Source organism: Maylandia zebra, linkage group LG5, assembly GCF_041146795.1.
Source record: "Maylandia zebra isolate NMK-2024a linkage group LG5, Mzebra_GT3a, whole genome shotgun sequence".
Taxonomy (NCBI): Eukaryota; Metazoa; Chordata; class Actinopteri; order Cichliformes; family Cichlidae; genus Maylandia; species Maylandia zebra.
Window position 1 is genome coordinate 14,520,685 of NC_135171.1, and position 21,510 is coordinate 14,542,194.

At 42.5% G+C, this 21,510-nt stretch overlaps 1 protein-coding gene across 29 annotated transcripts in view; it reads left to right on the plus strand.

The window, feature by feature from the left end:
- The first annotated feature begins 4,079 nt into the window (after window positions 1-4,079).
- magi1b (membrane associated guanylate kinase, WW and PDZ domain containing 1b) overlaps window positions 4,080-21,510 on the plus strand; it is a 137,172-nt gene continuing 119,741 nt past the window's right edge. For 23 of the 29 annotated variants that reach the window (XM_024802402.2, XM_024802408.2, XM_024802404.2 and 20 more), the window contains exon 1: window positions 4,080-4,926. In XM_024802402.2, the coding sequence (XP_024658170.2) occupies window positions 4,617-4,926 (310 nt within the window). In that variant the 5' untranslated portion in view covers window positions 4,080-4,616. The remainder of the gene's footprint in view (window positions 4,927-21,510) is intronic. The other 6 variants (XM_024802405.2, XM_076883827.1, XM_024802407.2 and 3 more) reach the window with 1 other exon arrangement.

The window sequence follows — 21,510 nt, forward strand, 5'->3', positions numbered from 1 at the left end:
AGGGCAACACTGAGCTTTGCAGCTCTGCTTTAGTTAAAAGTAGGATTGTGCTCTTTTTCTCTCACTCACTCCCTCTCGGCCTGCCTCGCTCTCCGTCTCTCTCGCTTTGCCATCAATGCTTTGTGGCTATTATGATGAATGAGGCATTATCAGAGCACGGAGGTAAAACAGATTAAAGTGACATCTAAAGCAGAAAAATGATCCTCCTCATTTGCAGAGCTTGTTAAGTGATGAGCACAGAAAGGTCACAGGTCAGCTTTGACGTGACCTGAACAAAACCCGTTTGTTGTACAATGCTGGGAGCTGCTCAGTGGGTTCGACTATGATGCAGTGATGTAGACCTCAGGGAAGGTTTGCACGGTTTTCGTGAATTATGATGCAGATGTGCAAACTTGTACATCAGTACGCAATCAGCTCAGATATACACAAGCATGTGCTGCTAGGTTTCCATCCCCGAACCTCATTTTCTTCCTCTTGGCATGTATCACGGGTGGGGAACTCCAGGCCACAAGTGCCGGTGTCCCACAGGTTTTAGATCTTACCCTGGGTCAACACACCTGAATCAAATAATTAGTTCATTACCAGGCCTTTGGAGAACTTCAAGACATGTTGAGGATGTAATTTAGCCATTTAAATCAGCTGTGTTGGATCAAGGACACATCTAAAACCTGCAGGACACCGACCGTTGAGGCCTGGAGTTCCCCCACCCCTGGCATAGAGGATGGTGCACAGATGAATTCATCCCTCAAAACAGAAAACGGGTTCGAAAAAACTTTACAGACTTAGGATTTTGAGATCATGCTAACCCATTAGAGATCCTAAGGATTAAAAAGAAATGTGGAGTTCTGTTAAAAATTTATATGGAGTTCATTCACATACACAAAGTGTGCAAAGATAGCAAAATCATTAAAGATTGAGATGTTGAATGTCAGAGGGAAAGCTGTTGGAAATTTTCAAATCGAAGGAAGCTTTGAGGTACGAGATGTACCAGAGAAGAGAAGTCGCTTACAGGAAGGAATGTGTTGAAAGGTCGCGTGGTGGGCCCCGTCAGATTATACACTCCACTCTGTTTCTACAGCTGTGGCGGCCATTGTTAAGTTAAAGCATTTTTCTCTCTCTTTCTCTCCTGCTTGTTAATGTTAATAGAGATATAAACAACAGCGATATGATTGCAACTTTCCTCCTTTTACTTGCTAATCTGTCACCTTTTATTGCTGGTTTTGTTTCAAAGTTCTATCCAAAGACTTACATTGTTTCTGCCTACATTATGCAATCATCTGGGAGTGAAACTTCTGCTGAATTACAACAGGGGCAGCCTCCGTGTCCACGATGCATGTGTCACATTACACAACTTAAAATCAGAAGTGATGGATGGCTCGGCCGCTGTGCACACAATGAAAGCTACTAATAGTGGAGGTCTGCCACAGAGCGGTCCCAAAGTCATCTGAGCACAGCTGTCAAATTTGAAGGGTGCTTTATTACTGTTGGCCATTAAGCGCGAGCTGCCGTTACTTGTCAGCGGTATCGCTAAGCTCATCACGCAGAGTGAATGAATACGGTGGCTAATAATAGTTTATGACACGCAAACCATTCTTATCTGTGTCTTCTTCTTTAAATGCTGTCATAACAAGGGGGCACAACGGCAGAGTGCGAGCGTACGCAAGTGCTGTTTTAATGAGAGCTGTCAGTGACAAGGTAATAACTTTTATAAATAACTCCACAGAATCTGCACATAATCAGCAGGTTTGTGTTACATGTGTGAAACTGGACGTGTTTTAGAACTTATAATGCACGGTTGCAAAATGACAAACGTGAGAATGGCTGTCTGACTGCGTAGGTATACCGAAACAATGACTGTGATGCCACCAATGGTTTGTGGCTCCTTCGTGTTTGCGAGCGAGTGAAAGGCAGAGAGAACGTGGCAGTCAAATAGAGAGAGGCTGCAAAAGCTAAGGAAGAAGATGTTGACATATACAGAGTGATGGATGTGTGGAAAGGGAATAGGAAACTTTGGGCCCGTGGCACTGTGTCTGCCTCTGTCGATCTGATTTGGGTGACACTGTATGACAGGAAGCTGGCAGAGGAGCTGGCTGACCCCCACGGAGGTCACATTAGAAGTTACTGGCACATATACACATGCAGACACAAACATGCATACATAAACCCAGTCACCACCACTTAAACTTCTTTTAACCCCTTAGCATCCTCCTTCTTACTGGACTTCAGGCAGACATGATCTCAGAGTTAACCCTGACTTCATGAATAGAACTTCCATGAACCAACCCTACTCCATTTTCCTGGAGGCCAACGGGCCAACCAATACCAACCAACCTACTGTGGCAGGTCAGGGATGTTTCCAAAGTGTTTCTTTGTACATCAGCTGCTTTTCCCTCATGTTCGGTTCAGTCATTGTACCTGACCCTTTCCAGGGAAACGTTTTTTTGTTTGTTTGTTAAGCCATTTAACATTGGGCTAAAGGGTTGAACCAGTGTTTTCGTAGTGTGTTCTTAAAAAAACTGAAGAAGACGGTCAAATGGAAGACAAAAGAAGAAGTGCTATCCTCTATCCTCTCCTATTCTAAGTTCATCAGCACCACTAAAAGTATTACTGTGTCTCTCAGGAAAAGGACAAACTTTGTTTCTTGTACTACATAATAGCTTACCTCTGGTTAATGCATTTTTTATGGCATAGTTAGCAATGCAATGTTAGGGCTGTTTAGTTTAATGGTGCACTGTGGATGAATGAAGGTGTTTATAATTTATGACACTTGGGCCCTGTGTCATGTTTTAAGTACTTTTTCCATATTAATGTTTGTTGTTCATCACTTGCTTGCAAAGAGAATTTCCCCTGGAAACGGACCTGCACTGAACGGAACAAATATTAATCGTGCATTTCATGTATGAGCAGCTAATAATAGATGAAGATGAGGGAAAGCTACAGTTTGAGCTATATAAGTGCATTTACTATTTCCCCGTCCCATCCAGGCCACTAGTTTTCTCTCTTTTTTTTTTTTTATCTGCTGGGACTAAGAGTGCTTTACTGTTATTTTTAGGTTGGAAAAAAAAAGTTCATCTGCCGCTCCCAAGGTGAGAAGCCCGGCACATGTGATTCCATTAGGCAGTCTATCTATATATGTCCATCTCCATTATTATTTTTAAGCATCTCTCAGATTCTTAGATGTGGATCAACAAGTATTTGTGTTTAACAAAAACAGTAGCTAGGGATACAACTAAGTATGTAAATAGTACCGTCTCAGGCGTAAAGAGATTGCATAAGCAGAGAGGGGAGGTTTCAGCCAAACATTAAAACATGGTTTGACACCTGTCTAACCTGAAATACAAGAATTCCAGACGTATGTGTGATCACAGGGTTAACCTCTGACTCACTATGTTAGGAAATCAGCATTTCAGTCAGATTCATTATATCAAAGCTCGATGGATACTGCACATTCTATAATTTTACCAGGAAGCGCACTTTAATTTAATTTGAACCGACTGAAATAAACAAACTGACACCAGGCTCTAATTTAGGGAAAGCCAAAAACCTCTTTCTCCCTACAGCAGCACGCATGCGCTCTTTAAAGCGCTGCGTTCAAATACCCTTTTTGGAGTCTGACATTCAGTACTCGAAGTTATTTTGACAGCACTTCAACTCACCGTGACCATGTTGATACTGTAAATACTAATGTTGTAAATCACGCAGAGAGGTCTTTAAAGAAAACACGTGAAGGGTCATTTTTTTCAGTTTGTGCCCGATGATAAATTATTTAAGTCGCGTACTTGAGTCCACAGTGAAGTGTCAATTTAGGCGCTACGTTAGGTTACAGTCGTGATTTAAAGGTGTCGAACATTATTACCACAGAGCATTACACACACTGTACCATATTTTTTATAAGTTCCATCATAATTACATATAACTTAAATGTAAATTTCAAACTACAACCAAGCTGAAACACTGGGAAATGACCTGTAGTATCTGTGGCTTGTGGACGAGTGAAGAGTTCGCACAGGTTATTCACGTGACCTCTTCGTGAACGCATAAAAATCCGACAGCACCTGAACGCAGCACGGACAGCAACACATCCCCAGCACCAGAGTGGGAATGATTTTCAGCTCCACGCACCAGAGCGACGTACCTGGTTAAAGGAGTTCTGGACGCAGTCGACTGTGGATAAAGTGGGGTCTGCGGATACGGGCAGAGGAGGAGTGAAGTCTCTTTTAGCAGGAAGAGAGGAAGGAAAACCTTTAAAAGTGAGTTTTGAAAACAACCGAGAGGATTTAAGAAGTGGACGCGAGCCGTGAGTGGGAGCGTGGCAGATGTAGGGTGACAACAGTAAAGGAGGATTAAACCGGAGGGGATGTTAAGAAAAGTGATGAGAATAACCGCACAGTAAGGAGTGATTTCAGCGCAGGCAGGAATGGCTTGATTCGGGACCTGTACTGTCAGAGGCGCTCATGTTTCTGTGGGAGAGAAAGAAAGTTTTCTGCGCGTCCCTCGGATACAAATCTACTTTTTAACGAGCAGGAGAGAGACAGGGACTGCTGTGACTGTGTTCCCCCCCCCAACCCCGGTGGCAGAGTCCGGCCGGTTTGGCGTCGGCTCGTTAACTGTTCGCAATGTCCAAACCCGCGCTGAAGAAGAACCACTGGACCTCCAGGGTGAACGAGGTCTCCGTGTCCAAAGATGCCCGCGGTGAGCTCAACGTGCCGCTGCGTGGCGGCGCGGAGAACGGAGAGTTCGCCTACATTGGACCGCTGAACCACAATGCGGTGGTGTACAAAAGTGGGAAACTGGGTGAAGGGGAGCTGCTGCTCGAAGTGGAGAATCTCTCGATTTCGGGATTACCCCTGTACGACATATACACCGTGCTAAAGAACTGCAAAGGACCCGCCAGGTTTAAAACTGTCAGGCAAGGTAAGACAAAAGGTGAGGCTGCAAAACTTCTGCGCTTTTATTGGTGTGCGTTTAACGGGTTTTGTCCCAAGTTTGATTTCTTGCTTTCTTTTTTTAAACAGCTTCATCTAAATGGAAACTTTTGATTCATTGAGGTTAATTTTCAGTTGAAATAAACCCATAGAACTTTACAATGAATACTAAAACTTGAGGAAGTTGTGACATTTAATAGCTGCGGAACCGTTTAATGTCACATTTAATTGGCAGATTTGTGAATGGCTTTTTCTTTTTTTAAGTTGAAGTAGCCGGGCCTGGTTTTCTCCCCAACAGGGAATGCCACCTGTCTGGTTCAGGGACATGGAAACCCCACAGGCTTCACACACGTTGTTTATTCAGCTTTCCTTTGTGTGTTCTCACTTTCCCAGCTGTTGAGGAAGCACAAATGGTGAAGAAAGTCCAAAATATTGCGTACATTCCAACCTACTGGAGAATTACATCCAGCACTAGGAGCAGTAATGCTTAGAGGTGCTACTTTAAATTCATTTAGGCCTTCTTAAGATGTGTCTGTTTCCTATACTTTACCTGATGACTTCTCAAACAGGCTCGACAGGGAGCACTTCTTTTAACACCTAACAGGAAAGGGAACATCAGGCACCTTACAAAAATGCGAGCATCCGGCCAGTGTGGCTGCTCTAGCCTTCGGTTTATGGTCATCTTGACTCAGCGGGGCTGGGAGGTTTGACACTGAGCCGCTCTGACAGGCTCCCAGCGTGGCAACGCAAACCGCTGAAGGGATGCTCGGAAGTCAGCCCGGGACACGCAGAGACTTCTTTTAGACATGGACAAAAGAGCAACAACTCTTTTCAAGGGCGACCTTACATGTAGATAACCTGTGAAGGCCGCCGGCCGTGCTGGTGGGTCTGCTCTGAGGTTGCTTTGGTAAATGTGTAGCTTTTCTCATTTATTTCAGGACAGTCCTCCGATCATCATCGTGCACTGTTCTTAAGGTGTGGTGCTCTGTTGTTGCGCAACATCTTTTATTATAAAGGAAACCTGGTACTGAATATCTGAACATCCTCTTAGAGACGAGGAGCAGAGGGCTTATTTTAACAATGCTAAAGGCCACTGCTACCTCTGGGTGCTCAGATTTATTTACAATAGCGTGCTCCGAGAGCAGATTTTCATTTTAAACAAATGCTGCTCAATCATATTCCACCGATTAGTTCCTCACTTCAGACTGAGGTTTGGCTATCAAGTCAAATTAACTGTGAGTGGTAATGTTTGAATTGAAACTTTCAAGCTTTGGTCTTTAAATTTAGAAACGTGTCTTTGGAATTTTGCATCTTTATTGTGGCACAGATGATGTACTTTATTTATTTATTTATTTAGGCAGGGATGTCAAACTGATATTATGTTGTGGACCACAGAAAGCCTGTTTTTGATCTCACATGGGCCAGACCAGTGAAAGTGTCCTCTTTGCCACTATACAGAAGTTTAACTACACATTTAAAGAAGTGCTATTTCAACAGTGTGGCCACGGGGGAGGTCTTTGTTAATATGTAAAGCTGTAAAACTAAATAAAGTCAATTAAAACTCCAAAAGTTCCCTTTCCAAAGCCATCCAATGAGTGTTTGCTGGCCCAATTCTGGCTCCTGGACCATATTTTTGACACTCCAGATTTTAAGGTCTTGTTTTCACTTACCAGCTAAATTATACCTGTGTTCAGGTTGGAGGTGGGTGGGTAGCTTTGCCGGTGACTCCAAAACATCACAGAATTCTGTTGGCTTGACTTCACAGCAGCCATTTTATGCTGTTGAGTGTTATTTATATAATTTACAATGTCTCTGTTCAAATAAAGTTTTTATAGTTCACGCCCATGTTTTCCCTTCTGTGTCGTGTCCAAATGACTCGTTTAAGAAGGAACAATAATACAAGAACAGCGAGAGAAGAAGAAGAAGAAGTCGTCGATCATTCTCAGTCTGTGTATTCTCACACAGTCTAAAGTGGGGTCGAAAGGTAAAATATGGCAGCTCATGTGCTGACTAACACCCCGATTTCTTTTTTGTGGTGAAATTCTAGGCCTGACTGTCTCGCAGCGTGACTGCTGCTTGAACCCAGTAACCAACTAGATAGAAATAAGCCATGAAATCACATGCCGATTAATGCCAACAGTGGCGCTGCTGTGAAGAAGCAAAAACAAACTGAAATGGATTGTCAAACGCGCGTAAACAAAATGTTTGGGATTCCAGCAAAGAAGCAAATCTAGTCGAGCTGTAGCAGCAGAAGCCTCGCTACCATGCGTCGCCCTGCTGAGGGCGTGGAATAGAAAGGAAACGTGAAGGAACTGATGCGATTGGTGCCCTTGTGTTTTCAGTCGTTTGTCTGTGGAGTCTTAGGCTTTAAGATCTTTCCTTCCTGTAAACAGGAAGTAACTGGTCAATTTTTTTTAATCACTTTCTAGGGAATCACCTGCACAAGTCCAGACCCGTTCTCTCTAGTTTGTAATGATTTATTAGGATAGGAAGGAGATTCTGTTCTCACTTTGGGCTAATCAGAACCCCCATCCCTTTTTCGTTTTCTTCATTCATCTGGGAATGTCGGGTGTCACTGCTGTACAACGTCACATGATCAGACTCCATTTCAAGTTTTTAATAATTCACGCTGTCAGGGAATTTCCCCTCCCTAATCAGCCTTAATTGAGAAAATATGCTTGGCAACAAGGGCCATCTGCAAAATCTAAGTCACCTAATTTTACCCGGAGCTTGTGCCATTTTCTCACTTTAATCAAGCGAGATGTGAGGAGAGGTACTGCTTCGTTGTCTTGGCTCGCTGATACACACTCAGACTTTCATGTTGACTGCCAGCTCTATAAAGAGGAGGGGGGAGGGTTTCCAATACTGAATACTGTGTTGTCTGGACTTTCTATAGACCTGTGAGCATGCAAGGGCATTTCTAATCTGAGCTGATAAGGAGCTGCAACCAGCTCCACTGCTGAGTTTTTTTATGTTATGTTTGTTTTGGGTATCGGTGAGAAAGCAACACACACACTGCAGGAGACACACCCTTAGAACCACTGCTGAGGCCAAACCATCAGATGTCCACTTCAGTGTATACTGAAGCTGTGGGAGAATAACTGGATTATGTAATTAGGGACTATTATAAACATGGACATGCACTCTTAACTCTTCACCCTTTCGAAACAAGCAGCTGATGACTCTGTCACAATGTAGTTTAATGCTCACACACACACACACACACACACACACACACACACACACACACACACAGTGCTGTGTTTGAAAGAAAGCATGCACATTATAAAAAAAACTTCACCAGCTGATCAACCCTGGAACTTCTTTATGGCTAATCTTCCTAAGAAGATGACTGTCTGCTCCACATATGTAAACAAACTATGGATGATACACACATGCTTATAGGAACAGACAATCACATCAGAGAGGCTTTGAGATGGGACCAGATTAATGTCGTGCCCGCGCTGGTGTTAGTACTTAAGCTGGACGCTTTAACGATACTGTATATGATCTACAGTCGGGATTGTATTTAGGCTTAAAGTTGAGGGTGGATGAAGTGTATACTGATAATAGTAATTGTATTATGCTAGGAAGTGTAGCCAGTGACGATTCTCAGAAGTGTTTGTAATGCAAGTGACTGTTAATGTTTGTTTTCTGGACATGACCAATGGCACAGTGGCCCAGAGTTCACGGGTTTCCCCAGGCAGGAGTTATGGTGTGTGTTCCTTTTAGTCGGCACAATCACACACACAAGAAATAAGATTGGATTCCTCTTCACCAGCCATTTTGCTACCTGACTAATCAGGAAACTCCAGTCTTACAGCTTCTCAGCAGTGTATTTCTTTCCAAACTTCATTATATCACAGAGCTGCCCGTGATGGACGAGGCCTTACCAGCTATAAATTCCTGGAAGCAGAAAATATTCCATCCCATTCGTATGGAGGCGTGAGCTGTTAACTACGACTCTCGTGCTCAAATTTACAACACTGTGTCACTGCATTAACTCCAGACTCCCTGTGTGTGTGTGTGCGCGTGTGTGTGTGTGTGTGTGTGTGTGTGCACGCACAAGCATTTCTGGCAGGGATCGCATATGGAAGTGTTTATTTCCTCTCTCTCAGCAGGGTGTTGAACAACCCTCTTTGCCCACACCCGTTTTCTACTTTTGTATTCTCTGCTGATGGCTTGGAGCGACTTTATTTCCTCCCTTATAGTGTGCCGTAGGGAATTTCAGCGTTAATTTCAGGGTCTTTGTATTTGCTCAAATGTGTGTGCAGGTGAGGGCGAAAAGGAGACTATGAGAGGAGTTGTGTGTGTGTGTGTGTGTGTGTGTGTGTGTGTGTGCAGTGTAAGCATCTTGCACACTTTGAGTTTGCTCAGCTTGATCTCTACATTTAGACGCACTGGAGGAACACTCCCTCACCAGCTAAATAGACCATGAAATGCTGTCTCACTTAAGCAGCGCTTTTTATAATCCCACTAAGAGGAGCACGTATGTATGCATGTGCCATATTCTCTCTTGTTTGCATTGTAGTCTGTTGTATTGACAATGAATGGGCATTGGTCACACTTGGCATTTGCAGTTACACAGCCTGTCAGGAAAAGAGAAAGGGCAACTAATTAATGGTAGTTCAGCAGGGTGGGAGAGGAAGTTGTCTTTGAAGACCGCCCTGATCCATCCTTCTCAAATGTACAGTAGAGATGGGGGAAATGTTTCCGAAACTTTTAAACAAAGGTGATGTCGGGAGCATTGGGTCTTTTAAGCTTTAGTTGACTGCCTTATCACGTGTCCTCTGCACAGGAAATGGAAACCTTTAGGCAGAGTTGTGACTTTTGTAGCTATTATTTAGGAAGTAGGTGAAGAGCTCACCCACTTCCTCCAGGATACTAGTCTAACTCCAAACCAGTTCTAACAAACCAATTAACTTGCTCTTTTTTCAGTGGTTTCTGCTTGACAGTTTGTAACAGAGTCATTTGTCAAACCATGAAATAATGAGCTGCTCATGAGTTTCATACACACTGAAGGGGAAAACCACAGGCTTAATATTGTGCTGCTTTGGTTCAGTGAAGTAACTCTTGACCTAGTCAAAGTGTGGGATGAGTTGACAAATCTGCCCAAAAGCTCTTTACCAATTCTCCCAATACCTGGTTAACATAATCCATCATCAGAGTAGGTGAACATCTTCATAAAATGCTTTCTTCGTGGAGTGTACAGGGTAGAGCCTGACCCATATATGACTTTTAAGAATGACACCGATATTTTGGTGATTTTAAAAATCTGGTGATGAGGTGATTTTTTTTTTTTTTTTTTGGCTTTCTGTCAGAGACATGAAGCACAAACAGTTTTTCTAACATATGTCATCATTATGTATATTTATTTATGAGTTATTAAAAATATTACAACAATGCAGTTTAAAGATAGTTTTTCAGTTTTATTGTCACAACACGTTGTTTATTTACACTTGTGATGTGTTGCCAATAGGGACGTTGCTGAGCGCCTACAGGTAGACAAACTATACAACATCAACACTCATAACTTGCTTGATGGGTGTTTCTCTTCTTTACCTTTTTACAAAAAAGTCACATATTGGTGGTTGTAAAGGGTGATACTAATACTCTGATTCTGCTATTATATCAATATGGTTCAAGCTGAGTGTTTAAATTTGTATTTTTTATTTGTATTTTTTTTTAAATTGCAGATTTTTAGTGTCTGGACTGATGGGTGAAAACATCTGTAAATTTAAGACTGCTTGGCCTTACAGAATCTGCCTTTTTACTAGAGCGCGACCAGTACTAGATTTTAAAGAAAAAAAAAAGATCATGTTGATAAATGGGTCCGTTAAATTTGTTTGTAACAATGAATCATCTAAGCTAGTTGACTCTGCTCAGCTGTCATGCTACTCTGCACGTGCTGCATACAGTCGGGGGTATTGCATTGTAAACTATGGCAATTTGGTTTGTGACCTGTGTGACGGCATCATGTGTCTTTCTTTTTCTGCACCATGTTCCATTAAATAAGATGTTTTATTACGGTTGCATAAATGAAGCATATGTGTATTCATGCATGTATGTATGCATGTGCTTATGTACGCACGTACACACACGTGTTTGTGTGTGTGTGTGTGTGTGTGTGTGTGTGTGTGTGTGTGTGTGTGTGTGTATATATCTGTATATATATATTTATGTATATTATCTAAACTTTGTACCGAGATGCCAACTTTGTCACATCAGTTCTGTTTCTTTTGTTGTTGTTGTTTGTGTCAGGAATTCGATGAAATGCGAACGTGTGTGTGCGTGTGTGTGTCTGTTTGCATCCCCATCTGTGTGTTTGTGTGCGACACTGGCTGACATGGCCAAGTATTTCTGTCAGCTCTGCTGCTGTAAAGCTCAGATGAGATGTGGTTATGCCTCCAGCTGGCGTAACTAGGAAGCGAAATGACGAGATCGGTCGTGGCTGTGAGCATTATTAATATGGTTGAGACTAGTCCTAGAAGCAAGTTGATGTGCCCACAAAAAATGCAGGGTGACTCTTGAAAAGTTGGTTTTATAACTTGTTTTAAATCAACAGAGACTGTATGATTTTACGTTGGGGCTCTGTAACTTTTCTTTCTCACGTTAAACTTCTTGAGATACTTAAGGAGTTAATTATTGTCATTAAAGCGAATCAGCTTGTTATCGTTGTAGTTGTGGTTGCACCGAGAATGTCTGTCCTTTACCTCTCAGCCTCCTGTAAAGGTCCTTTCCCTCCCCAACCTGTTTCCTCTTTTCTTTACCTTTAATTACACTATGGTTGAAGCTGTGGGGTCCGTTTACACAAATCCCATTAAAGTCAAGTCTTTGGGAAGCTTACTCACGCACATTCACATGCACACGTAGACAAAAGAAGGGGGTATAAACAGTTTAAGGAACGGTCCAGCCCTGATTAAGGGGATTTAGACTTGAGTCTGTCTGTTTGGCCACGGCTGTGAGCACGCATCCATGCTCACAGCCCTAAAGTCTTAGTGTTCCTGAACTAGGACTTACATGACACACAACACTTCTCAAAGCTGCTGCCTTTTTGGTCATCTTACCTGCCTCCATTCCCCTCCTTTGCTCTCTTTATCTTTTCCTTCTCAAGCCTTAATTTCTTCTCCCTCCCTACTTATTGTCATCTGAACGTGGGAATAGTGGGGCTTAATAATGAGCAGACCGTTATGACAGACATCCCCTCCCCAAGCCTAACCCTTTTTTTAAAAACTTCCTTTTTTTTTTTCTGTAGAAGTATCCTAATGAAAAGAGAAGTTGAACGGGCCATTTTTCAGTAGTTGCAGATGGTAGCATATGGAAAAGCATTCAGGAGTGTCTCATGTGGCTAGAAGTCACTGGGATGTGAGAATGTGATGGATCGTGGCAAAAAAGACGAAGATTTAATTCAGTGGTTTATAGCTGGAGAAGGTTGTCTTAGCAGCCGACTTGGCTTTTGTCTTGAGCTAACAAAACCGACCTGAAAGCATCTAAAGCTCACTAACTCATACCTAATGTCTTGAATGTGAAGAATAATGCAGTGAGTTTGAAATTTCTTTTAAACAAGCAACCTTTTGTCAAGAAAACTACCTAATAACATGTGCTTTCGCAACCCAAAAACCATTATTACATCCCGCTGTTTTCCTTTGAACATTCAGAGTTAAGAAGATGCAGACAGTCCCATCTGAAATTGTGACCGTAACAGGTGCTGAAGCAGCCTTGATTAGAAAAGCATGTGGCTCCTACAATTAGCTGGAAACTTTCAAGACGCCAAGTGGATTTGATAATTTTTATTATGGTGGGGTAGCTCTGATGTTCAGCAATAACCAGCAGCAAACTTCCTGAGCAGCTAGCAGCCAAGTGACGCCGTCCTCTATCACAACTATCTGCTTTCTTCTGGTTGGATTGTGTGATTGCATCGGCTGTGCTTGTGTTATCCCCCTAAAGCAGTGCATTCATGGCATGACTCAGTCACTTCAGAAGCAAGTGAAACTCAAGTTTCTGGTATTTTTAATGCCCTTACAGCATTACACATGCTGGGTGATTGCATTTAATCACAATTCAAAATGTATGTTTTACCTTTAACATTTGAACACGTATATTTTCACAATGTCTTTCTCCTCTTCCACCACTGGTCTCTTTTCTCCTTGTTCATTTCCACCTCATCCTCTTCCTCCCCACCTCAGGCTTATTCTTCTGAGTTGAAGTCGGTGCTCTAACACAGCGGTCCCCAACCCCCAGGCCACATTTGGTACCGGGCCGTGAGAGTTGAGGCTCAGGTGTGAAATTGATGGTTTTCAGGGTTTTTATTGTTATTTTTTTTATTTTTTATTGTTGACTCTGTTTCCCTGGGTCTTTTCCCGTGTGTTATGAATAAATCTTCTTTTTTTGGTACAGGTACTCATTTTATTTTGTTGTATTTATCTGCAACACCTTAAAGGCTGGTCCATGAAAATATTGTCGGACATAAACCGGTCCGTGGCGCAAAAAAGTTTGGGGACCGCTGCTCTAACACAATAAAACATGCTTATTAGGGGTGCAACGATACACAAAATTCACGGTTCGGTTCGATACTTTGGTGTCACGGTTCGATATTTTTTCGATACAAAAAAAAACGTTCATGCCTTTTTAATTTGTCATTTATTCAATTTTCACGGCACATTCCGCACCACATCTCTGTGCGTTCATCATTTGTTTGAAGCCAGCTCACCTCCTGCAACTACTTTTCCGAGAATACGTGCTTCTTTTGTGGTTCGGACTCCTGACATTTCTTTGGAGGTGGAGGAACATCACAGTAATTGCTTAAAGGAGTTTGCTTCTTCGACATCTTTAAGAGTTCTAAACAAATGTCTGTCCTCCTCCTGAAAATCTTATGTATGCAAACACTCGTTGCAACTTATCTTGTGTGCGTTTTTTATTTTGACAGCGAATGCGCACCTGCGGACCACTTATGTGCAGCCCTGGTTATTTAGCTCGTCATATTGCAGCCACAGAAATTCTTTTGTCCGTGAAACCATAAAGCTGCACTTTCTTTTTGCCTTATAGTCTGATTTGTCATAACTTCTCCGTTTTGTGGTAAGCTTTTCTTTGGCTGTCACTTCTTCACCCTGACCTGTCTTATTTGGCTCAGCAGAACTAAAATATATATCCTGCTGCTTTTACACACACACTCACATAACGCTCAGCGATTCTCTGCACGATCAACCTCTCACATGTTTAAGCTGCGGGAGATTTCACTTGTCATGTTTGCATAGTAAGCTAACGATTAATAAGACGATGTCAGAGGAATTGGTGCACAAATTATCATCACTCACAGATCAGTGCTGTCGCTCTCTATACACAGTTCGCACGATTGCAAAGTGAAAGCAAAAAACAAGCGCAAATTCAAACGCGACTTCAATATGTCACATATTGACAGTGGCTCACCGATGCCAATGACATAATTACCCAGCTACATTTCTGAAAGAATGCAAAAGCATTGACATATATTTTCCTTCCTACAATAGCCCGACGGGCAGGGCAGAGATAGATTCTGGTAGCCCGACTGGAAAAATCGCTAGCCCCGGGACGTCGGGCTAGCGATATTGCAAGCCCTGTATCTGATTGAGGAATCACTCATCTTTGGAAAAGAGAGTTTATTACAGAGAAATGTCTCTTTCCCAAATAAAAGCTATACTATCCGCTTCTTCTGGGCTATATTCTCAGCAGCATATAAAACATATCAGGTCCCCATAAGGAGACTCATGTGCTAACGGCTGTCTAAATGACTCAGGTAAAGTTAGTAGCATGCTTGTTGTTTTTGTCTGCTTCCACTTGTCTTTGCACTAGGATGATGTCGGCGTAAATGTGCAGTCATATTCGTTGTGTTCCCACTAGTGCTGTCAGCGTAAATCTCGTTGAAATGACGTTAACGCCACAACACGGCAAATCTCCGTTAACGAGCTACCGCCGATCGCTCCGTGCGTGGGGCTGGACGGCCAACACGTTAACGAGCTAACTGCGCTAACACACTAGCTCCCACCCATGTAATTGAGCATTGCATGGCACATCCAACATACTGTTTTACTTTAGTCCATGACTGCTTACCTTCAGGGTCATACGTCACATGAAAACCAAAATAATTCCAAACGCCAGATCTGAATGAGGGTGGGGGAGGTTCACTTTGCCATGTTGCAAGGAGAGCTTAACTTCTGTCTCGCTAGCTTGCCCTGCACTCAGTGAATCTGCGTTCGACTACTCCGTCTATGCTGCACTGTCGAGCGCAGATCCACTGAGCGCTCAACACAGACAGCATCGTCAGAAGGAAAGTTGATAAAATAAATTAAAATTTTTGTATTGTTCGATACATATGCGTACTGAACCGAAAGCACTGTATCGAACGGTTCAATATCGATACGAGTATCGTTGCACCCCTAATGCTTATGTATTCCCAATATTTTTGCAGTTAGCCCTCCCTACTCTGATCTCCAGATGGCTGACAACAAGTCAGCTAAACAGCAGCACATCATGCCAGCAAGGGGCTTGAATGACCTGAAGTCAGACTCTCACTCTGATAAACAGTTTGATTACATTCTCACATCATATGAGAGTTTAAGTGTCCGAGTCCAACAATGTTAGAGCCGCTGGAAAGAAAGTTTTACTAGTGTGACTAACAGCAGCTAACGCCAGCTACCAGCAGCTAAAACAGCTGCCCTTCCCAGCAGAAAACTTCAGGATATTCTCAATAACTCACTTAACTTCTGTCCAATAACAGTGATACTAACTTCAGTTACTTATCAGTTTATACTGGACTCCTATCACAAAGTTTTATAGCCTCATCCAGAGCACAGAGATGTGGACACCCGGCATATTGACAATGTAGACATATTTACAGCTGAGGTAAACAGCGAAGTGAAAGCCTGCATGCAATACAGATTAACGGTGGCCAGAGATGAATGTCCTACAGCAGCCACCATAGCTAGGATTATGCACTTGAATTGGAATATAGGGGTCCTGTGGCTCAATACGTATCAACAGAACCATCAAACACTTCAGTGAAACTATTCATGAACTGATATTTAGAAATACTACTGAATTTCTAAATATCAGTAAGTAGGCAGACTACTAATGTCTAGAACAGTTCTGAAACAATGTGTTTTTGAACCATTTAGAGATATTTTAAAGTCTCACTAAAACTTAATGAGCTCAGATGGAATTGCATGCAGCGCTGACCCAGATGAGCTCACTTTGTTTCAGTTAAAAGGCCTCAATTTGAGTAGTTAAACTGACTTTTTAATTTCATTATTTATTTTTTTGTAGTTCTGGGAATTCTTTTGTATAATTTTGACTTGTTAAATTCTCACTGTAATTTGCCCGCTACATGCAGAGAAAAACTAACAAGGTGGAAGGTCTAATAAACCTTTTTGACTCTGTGCGATCTTGAGTAAACCAGGCACAAAACACTGATGAGGGTCACGCAACTAACAATTTATCATCCAAACAGCTAATGTCTGTCTAAGGACTCCTGTCCACCCTGTGGTCATAGCAAGTGTGGTTTCGTTTGTGATTATACAAATAATTTGCAGATAGCATCTGATCTGATTCTGAGTGATTGGGCACGGCCTTGAGAGCACAGTACAGCTCTGGGACAGGCTGGCTCCTTTGGTTGTGTTTGTGTCGCTGGGCACCGTAGCAGCACAAAGATATGCTGAACATTTGTGTGTGTGATAGTGGAACATAAAGGTCAGTAATTCATATGGACCCTTAAAGGTCAGTACACAATATGGTATGAAAGCTACGTTATAAAGTCTTTGTCCTCCACTTTCTTCAACAGGCCTGCTCAGGCAGTGAGTAAAATTGTAACAGCTTAATGATGGCATCTTAATTAGACAAGCGGAGACTAATTAGCAAAGACAGGAAAAGGATTGAGTCTTAATTAAGAGGTTACTGGTGTCCATCTACTCTCACTGCTGTCGTCATCAGTTACAGATGTTAACGTCTGAAACCTCTGTTTATTTGAGAACTCCACCACCCTCTATACACGTGCGTCAAACTTCAGAAGTTCCTTACGATCGTGACAGATGTAGGAATTAAAAGTTTAAGGCTGGTATTGTAGCACTTATATGCAAACTTAAACACCTTTACAATTATGATAATCCACTTATTTAAAGGCAGAGTGCACATCCTTGCCATGACTTTGTCTTTTCTTTTTCTCCATAGCTCCTGTGTGCATTTGACTCAGTTAAATCTTAAGGTAGATTTTGCACTACCTCCCAAAGCAGGTGTGATATGGATTCATCACAGCAGTCTGACACAACTGGAGCCTACAACACGCTGTTTGATGCGGAATTGGTTACTTTACACTCGTATCAATGAAACACCAGGCAAACATATGCAACAGGTTGTTTTGCTTTAGTCGGCAAAAGTTATTTTGGTCAGGCTCAGTCTCCACTTTATGTTATGAGCTGGGGGAAGGGGGGACTCAACATGCAAAACTTGCAAAACAAATACATGATTACATCCTGGTACATAAGGTACACTATACTGGAATTAAAAGTAAAAAAAAAAAGGTAGTATTTAAAGTATAATGGGTTCATGCAGCAAAAATAAGTCACCCCAGGCATGCCTTTAACAAATGCACGATGACAGCTAAGTGAAGTCCTTGCAACTGCAAGGTCAGTAAAAAGTGCAGAGGGTTACTTAAAATGTATTTTGTGTTGATTAACTTTTTTTTTAATGTTTCATTCTATCTTATATAGGCTACCATATAGGCTTCACACCATCCACTACTCGTGTTACTGGCTTTGTTTCCTTTCCTACACTGCACTGAACAAATACTGACATAAGCTTTGTTTTACTGCTCAGATTTGAATATAGACTTTACTGAAACAATGTAGACTCATTGAAAACAGGCTGTAAACTTTTGTAGTTGTAACTGAAGTAAAATGCAGGCATCACAAGCTAACAACTGGTCTTTACTAGAGACTGCATTATCAAATTGGGGCAGAGCTGTGTGTACGTGTGTGTGTGTTCATGGCATCTAAATTTGTCACTTAACTCTCTGAAATCAAATCTCCCACTGTAGTGTTACATTTGTGATGTGATGGTATGCCGAGTGTCCAGTTGTGTGCACTGCATCGAGCCTTATCAGATACCCATACACATAAATGGTAACATAAACCTGTGTTATCATGCCTGTATGTTCAGTTTACATTCTTGTCGCTAAGTAATGACCCATTACTACCTTTTCTGTGGGGTGAAATTCATACACTTGCATAAACGTACATGAAAATAATTACACAACTTTTTTTCTTTTTGCTTAATAAATGGACATCATTAACTTTGCATGAGCGCACACACACACAGACACAAACACCCCCTCCCACAGTTTCCCCGTGCTCTGCGGTGTGCAGGAATGCAGTGTTTACATAGCTAGGCCTGGCCCATATCAGTAACTTGGTCTCTCAGGTGTCTGCTGTGTGTCAGTAGCAGTTATTTTACAGGCCACAGTATAGTCAGTACTCCAGCCAATGCTGCTGCAAATTGACTTCTGAATTACTATAAAGATTCCAAATGAATAGCATTTATTGTTGCAGAAAAATTTGTGGCCCGTTTAAAAGAAGAAGGGGGATAAAAACTTTGAGCGCGTTGATAAAGTTGTGCCTTCAGCGTAAATACTTCATACAAATGTGACGCGTATTCTTGCAGAAAACCCATAAAAATGAGTCTATGCGCTGTGAGTGAGTGCCATACGGACTGCTGAGCAGAATTTCTTTCTCACCACTCCTGGAAGTGACTCTTCCTCAGCCAACTGCATCATTGTAACAGCAATGTGCAGCATCAGCATGCTTTTTTTAATATGTCTCTTTGAGATCCCCAGCCCTTCCTCCTCCCTCTGCGATGTTCCCAATGAATGCACCTTACCGTGAACTGCTGTGAAATGACAGTTCCTATACTGGTGATGTATTGCACCAATCTGTTTAACACACTGAGAATCACCATTTTCTTAAAAACCCATTGGCACAAATAGGGGGAAGCTTGCTGGTGAGCACTTGAAGGCCCTTCATGTCCTCATGCTCTACTGGGCTCCAGAGCTCATGAATTAGACAAGAAATCTAATTTCCCTGTGGGGCTCTTGGGTCTGAGTGCACGCAGACACACTGTTTCTTTTCAGGGGTAGTTGATTTCTATATCTTCTTGATGTAAATGGGCTGATAAGAGGACAGTTGGAACTGGATTGTGGCCTAGTTGCGTGCTGAGTCACTATGGACAAGTAGTACACGCTTTCTGTCACATTGAGTGGAGTCAACATCTTGGAGTCGACTTCTCACAACTGGGGACAGTGTTACTGTGAGAGTTTATTACAAGTGTTGAAGTGCGTTAGTCTCAAGTCTCTTGAGGGTCAAAGAAGGTGCCAAACACACATTTGAACAATGTTATCATAGCAAAGCCGTTACCTTGCTTATCATGACAAGCAAGGTATTTGCCGTATATGGCATTGTCATGCTGCCTGTGAGTGTGTGAGGTGTATTTAATGCATGAGAGCCAATAAAGACAAACTGAAGAGTTCTACTGCTATTTGGAATGTAACTCGCAGCATCGACTCATGGATTAAATAAAACCTGTTAGAAAAAACATTCCACTTTAAAAGTAGCTGCCAGCTGCATTCAGTGTTTTTCTGCTCTTTTATATATGTTGGCCAATAAAGATAAAAGTCCCCAGAGCAGAACAAGGACTACTGTCAGCTGCTGTCCAAGAGGGTGGAGTTGGAGGCCGTCTGACTGTAAGCGAAGAGAGTCCGGAGATATCAAAGACGGTCACAACAGCAAACCTGGCCAGTGAGCCAAGGAAGTTAGAAAAGGGCTGGGTCTAGCCAGTTGTGACTGAACTGTCAAAATAAGAGCAAGGGAGTTGTCCACTAGCAAAGTGATAGCAGATGGCGTCATTCTTTTGGATAGGCTGAAAGTATAAAGGCAAAATGAGTTGCCAGATACCCTTTGAGACTGGTAAAATACCACAGCGACCTGCCTAACTCATCGATAGGGCGCTGTTTCACAGTACATGAAACATTCGGAAGGGGTGTGTTTATAAAAGCTGCCGACTGCCTAACATTGCTAATTACAGGGCTTTCATCTGAAACCTGACACATGCCATGAGTTTGTTTTATTTTTGTCTTTGGCTGATGATAATGAAATGATGTGACTCACAGGTTGGTTTCTATTCAGATTGTTTTCCTGGACAGATAAAAGATGCCACAGTACACGTCAAGACTGAGCATTCAGAACATTCTCCTTGCATAACTTTCCCTTTTTTATGTCCCAATTTTATCTCTGCATTTTTTTTTTAATTTTTTTTTTTTTGAAGACAATATCCGTTTGAGAGTTCACAATAAAATGCCTCGTACGTACGAAGGTTTATAGGCTGCAGTTTGAGCTTATTCCCCGATACCTAAATGAAAGACACAGCACCAGACCTGTCTGAAATCAACCTGAGCTCTCACGTTTTCAAGACTCCGCCTGTGCTGCCGGAGCGTTGGTGTGTTTTATTAGTGTCACGCATCCGACAGCCAGTTCATTGTCCTTTTGGTAGGAATGGTTGGAATCTTCTACAGCCTGTCGGGGCTGTTTTCTCTGTTCATCATCAGCCTCTCTGACTTGCTGTTAGTAAACAGCAGAGGGACAGGCTTGTGTCAGACATTAAGTTCAGTACAAAACTATTTGGGCGATGGGGGTGAAGCTAAATGGAAGAAAGTGGTAGGAACAGGATAAGTGAACGCTAGTCTATAAGACGGACTAGAAGTTATTCTCAGTAAGGATTCAGTTTGTAAGCAGCATCCTGAACTAGTTTTTCATCAGTGAGCAAAACTGAGAAAACAATTCCAAATTTAAACTGCCCTGAGGGGTGGTGTGTGTGGTGTGTAATATGTTGCCATTGTTCCTGTAGCTGAGCTAGTTGGACAGGTTGGAGTGAAACCTGTCAGCAGGTGCTCCGTCACAGAAGCCTTATAAGAGCGAGATAAAGACTAGAAAGACTGCTACGCTTCCTGGAAATGTGGCCACGCCTAGATACGTCCCTGTTTTCACCCCGCCTCCCTCCACAGCATGTTATCATGCTGGGGAATGCAAATTCCTGTGGGCAGTCAAACCGCGGCGGGCGTGATATTTGAATTGTCGTAGTTTAAAGTGTAAGCGTCACATGTGCACTGTGGACGGCACTTAAATGAGGCCGACGTGGCTTTAGCTTTGGTTAAAATGCCACTCTCCAGCCCTCTTCGTCCCCTCCACTTTTATCCCAGCTGCTCATCTGAACAGGGTAAACATGACGTCCGAGGTGATTGGTGTCAGGTGACCTTTAGGTTGCCCTGGCAACGGGGTCCTGAATTCCAAGGCTCCGGTCATCTCCGGGGGCATGGCTAATTTGCTAAATAAAATGTTTCCGGACACACACAGGGCCTTGGAAAAGCGGTAGATAAACAGTGGTTGGGAGAGCGAGAAGCTTTTAGTCTGATGATGTTGCAGGCAGATAACTTTGTTTGGCTGCCTGAATATGGACAGAGCACATTCCTGCCATATCTCTTCACAGACAGCAGGGTACAAGAGCCTGTGCA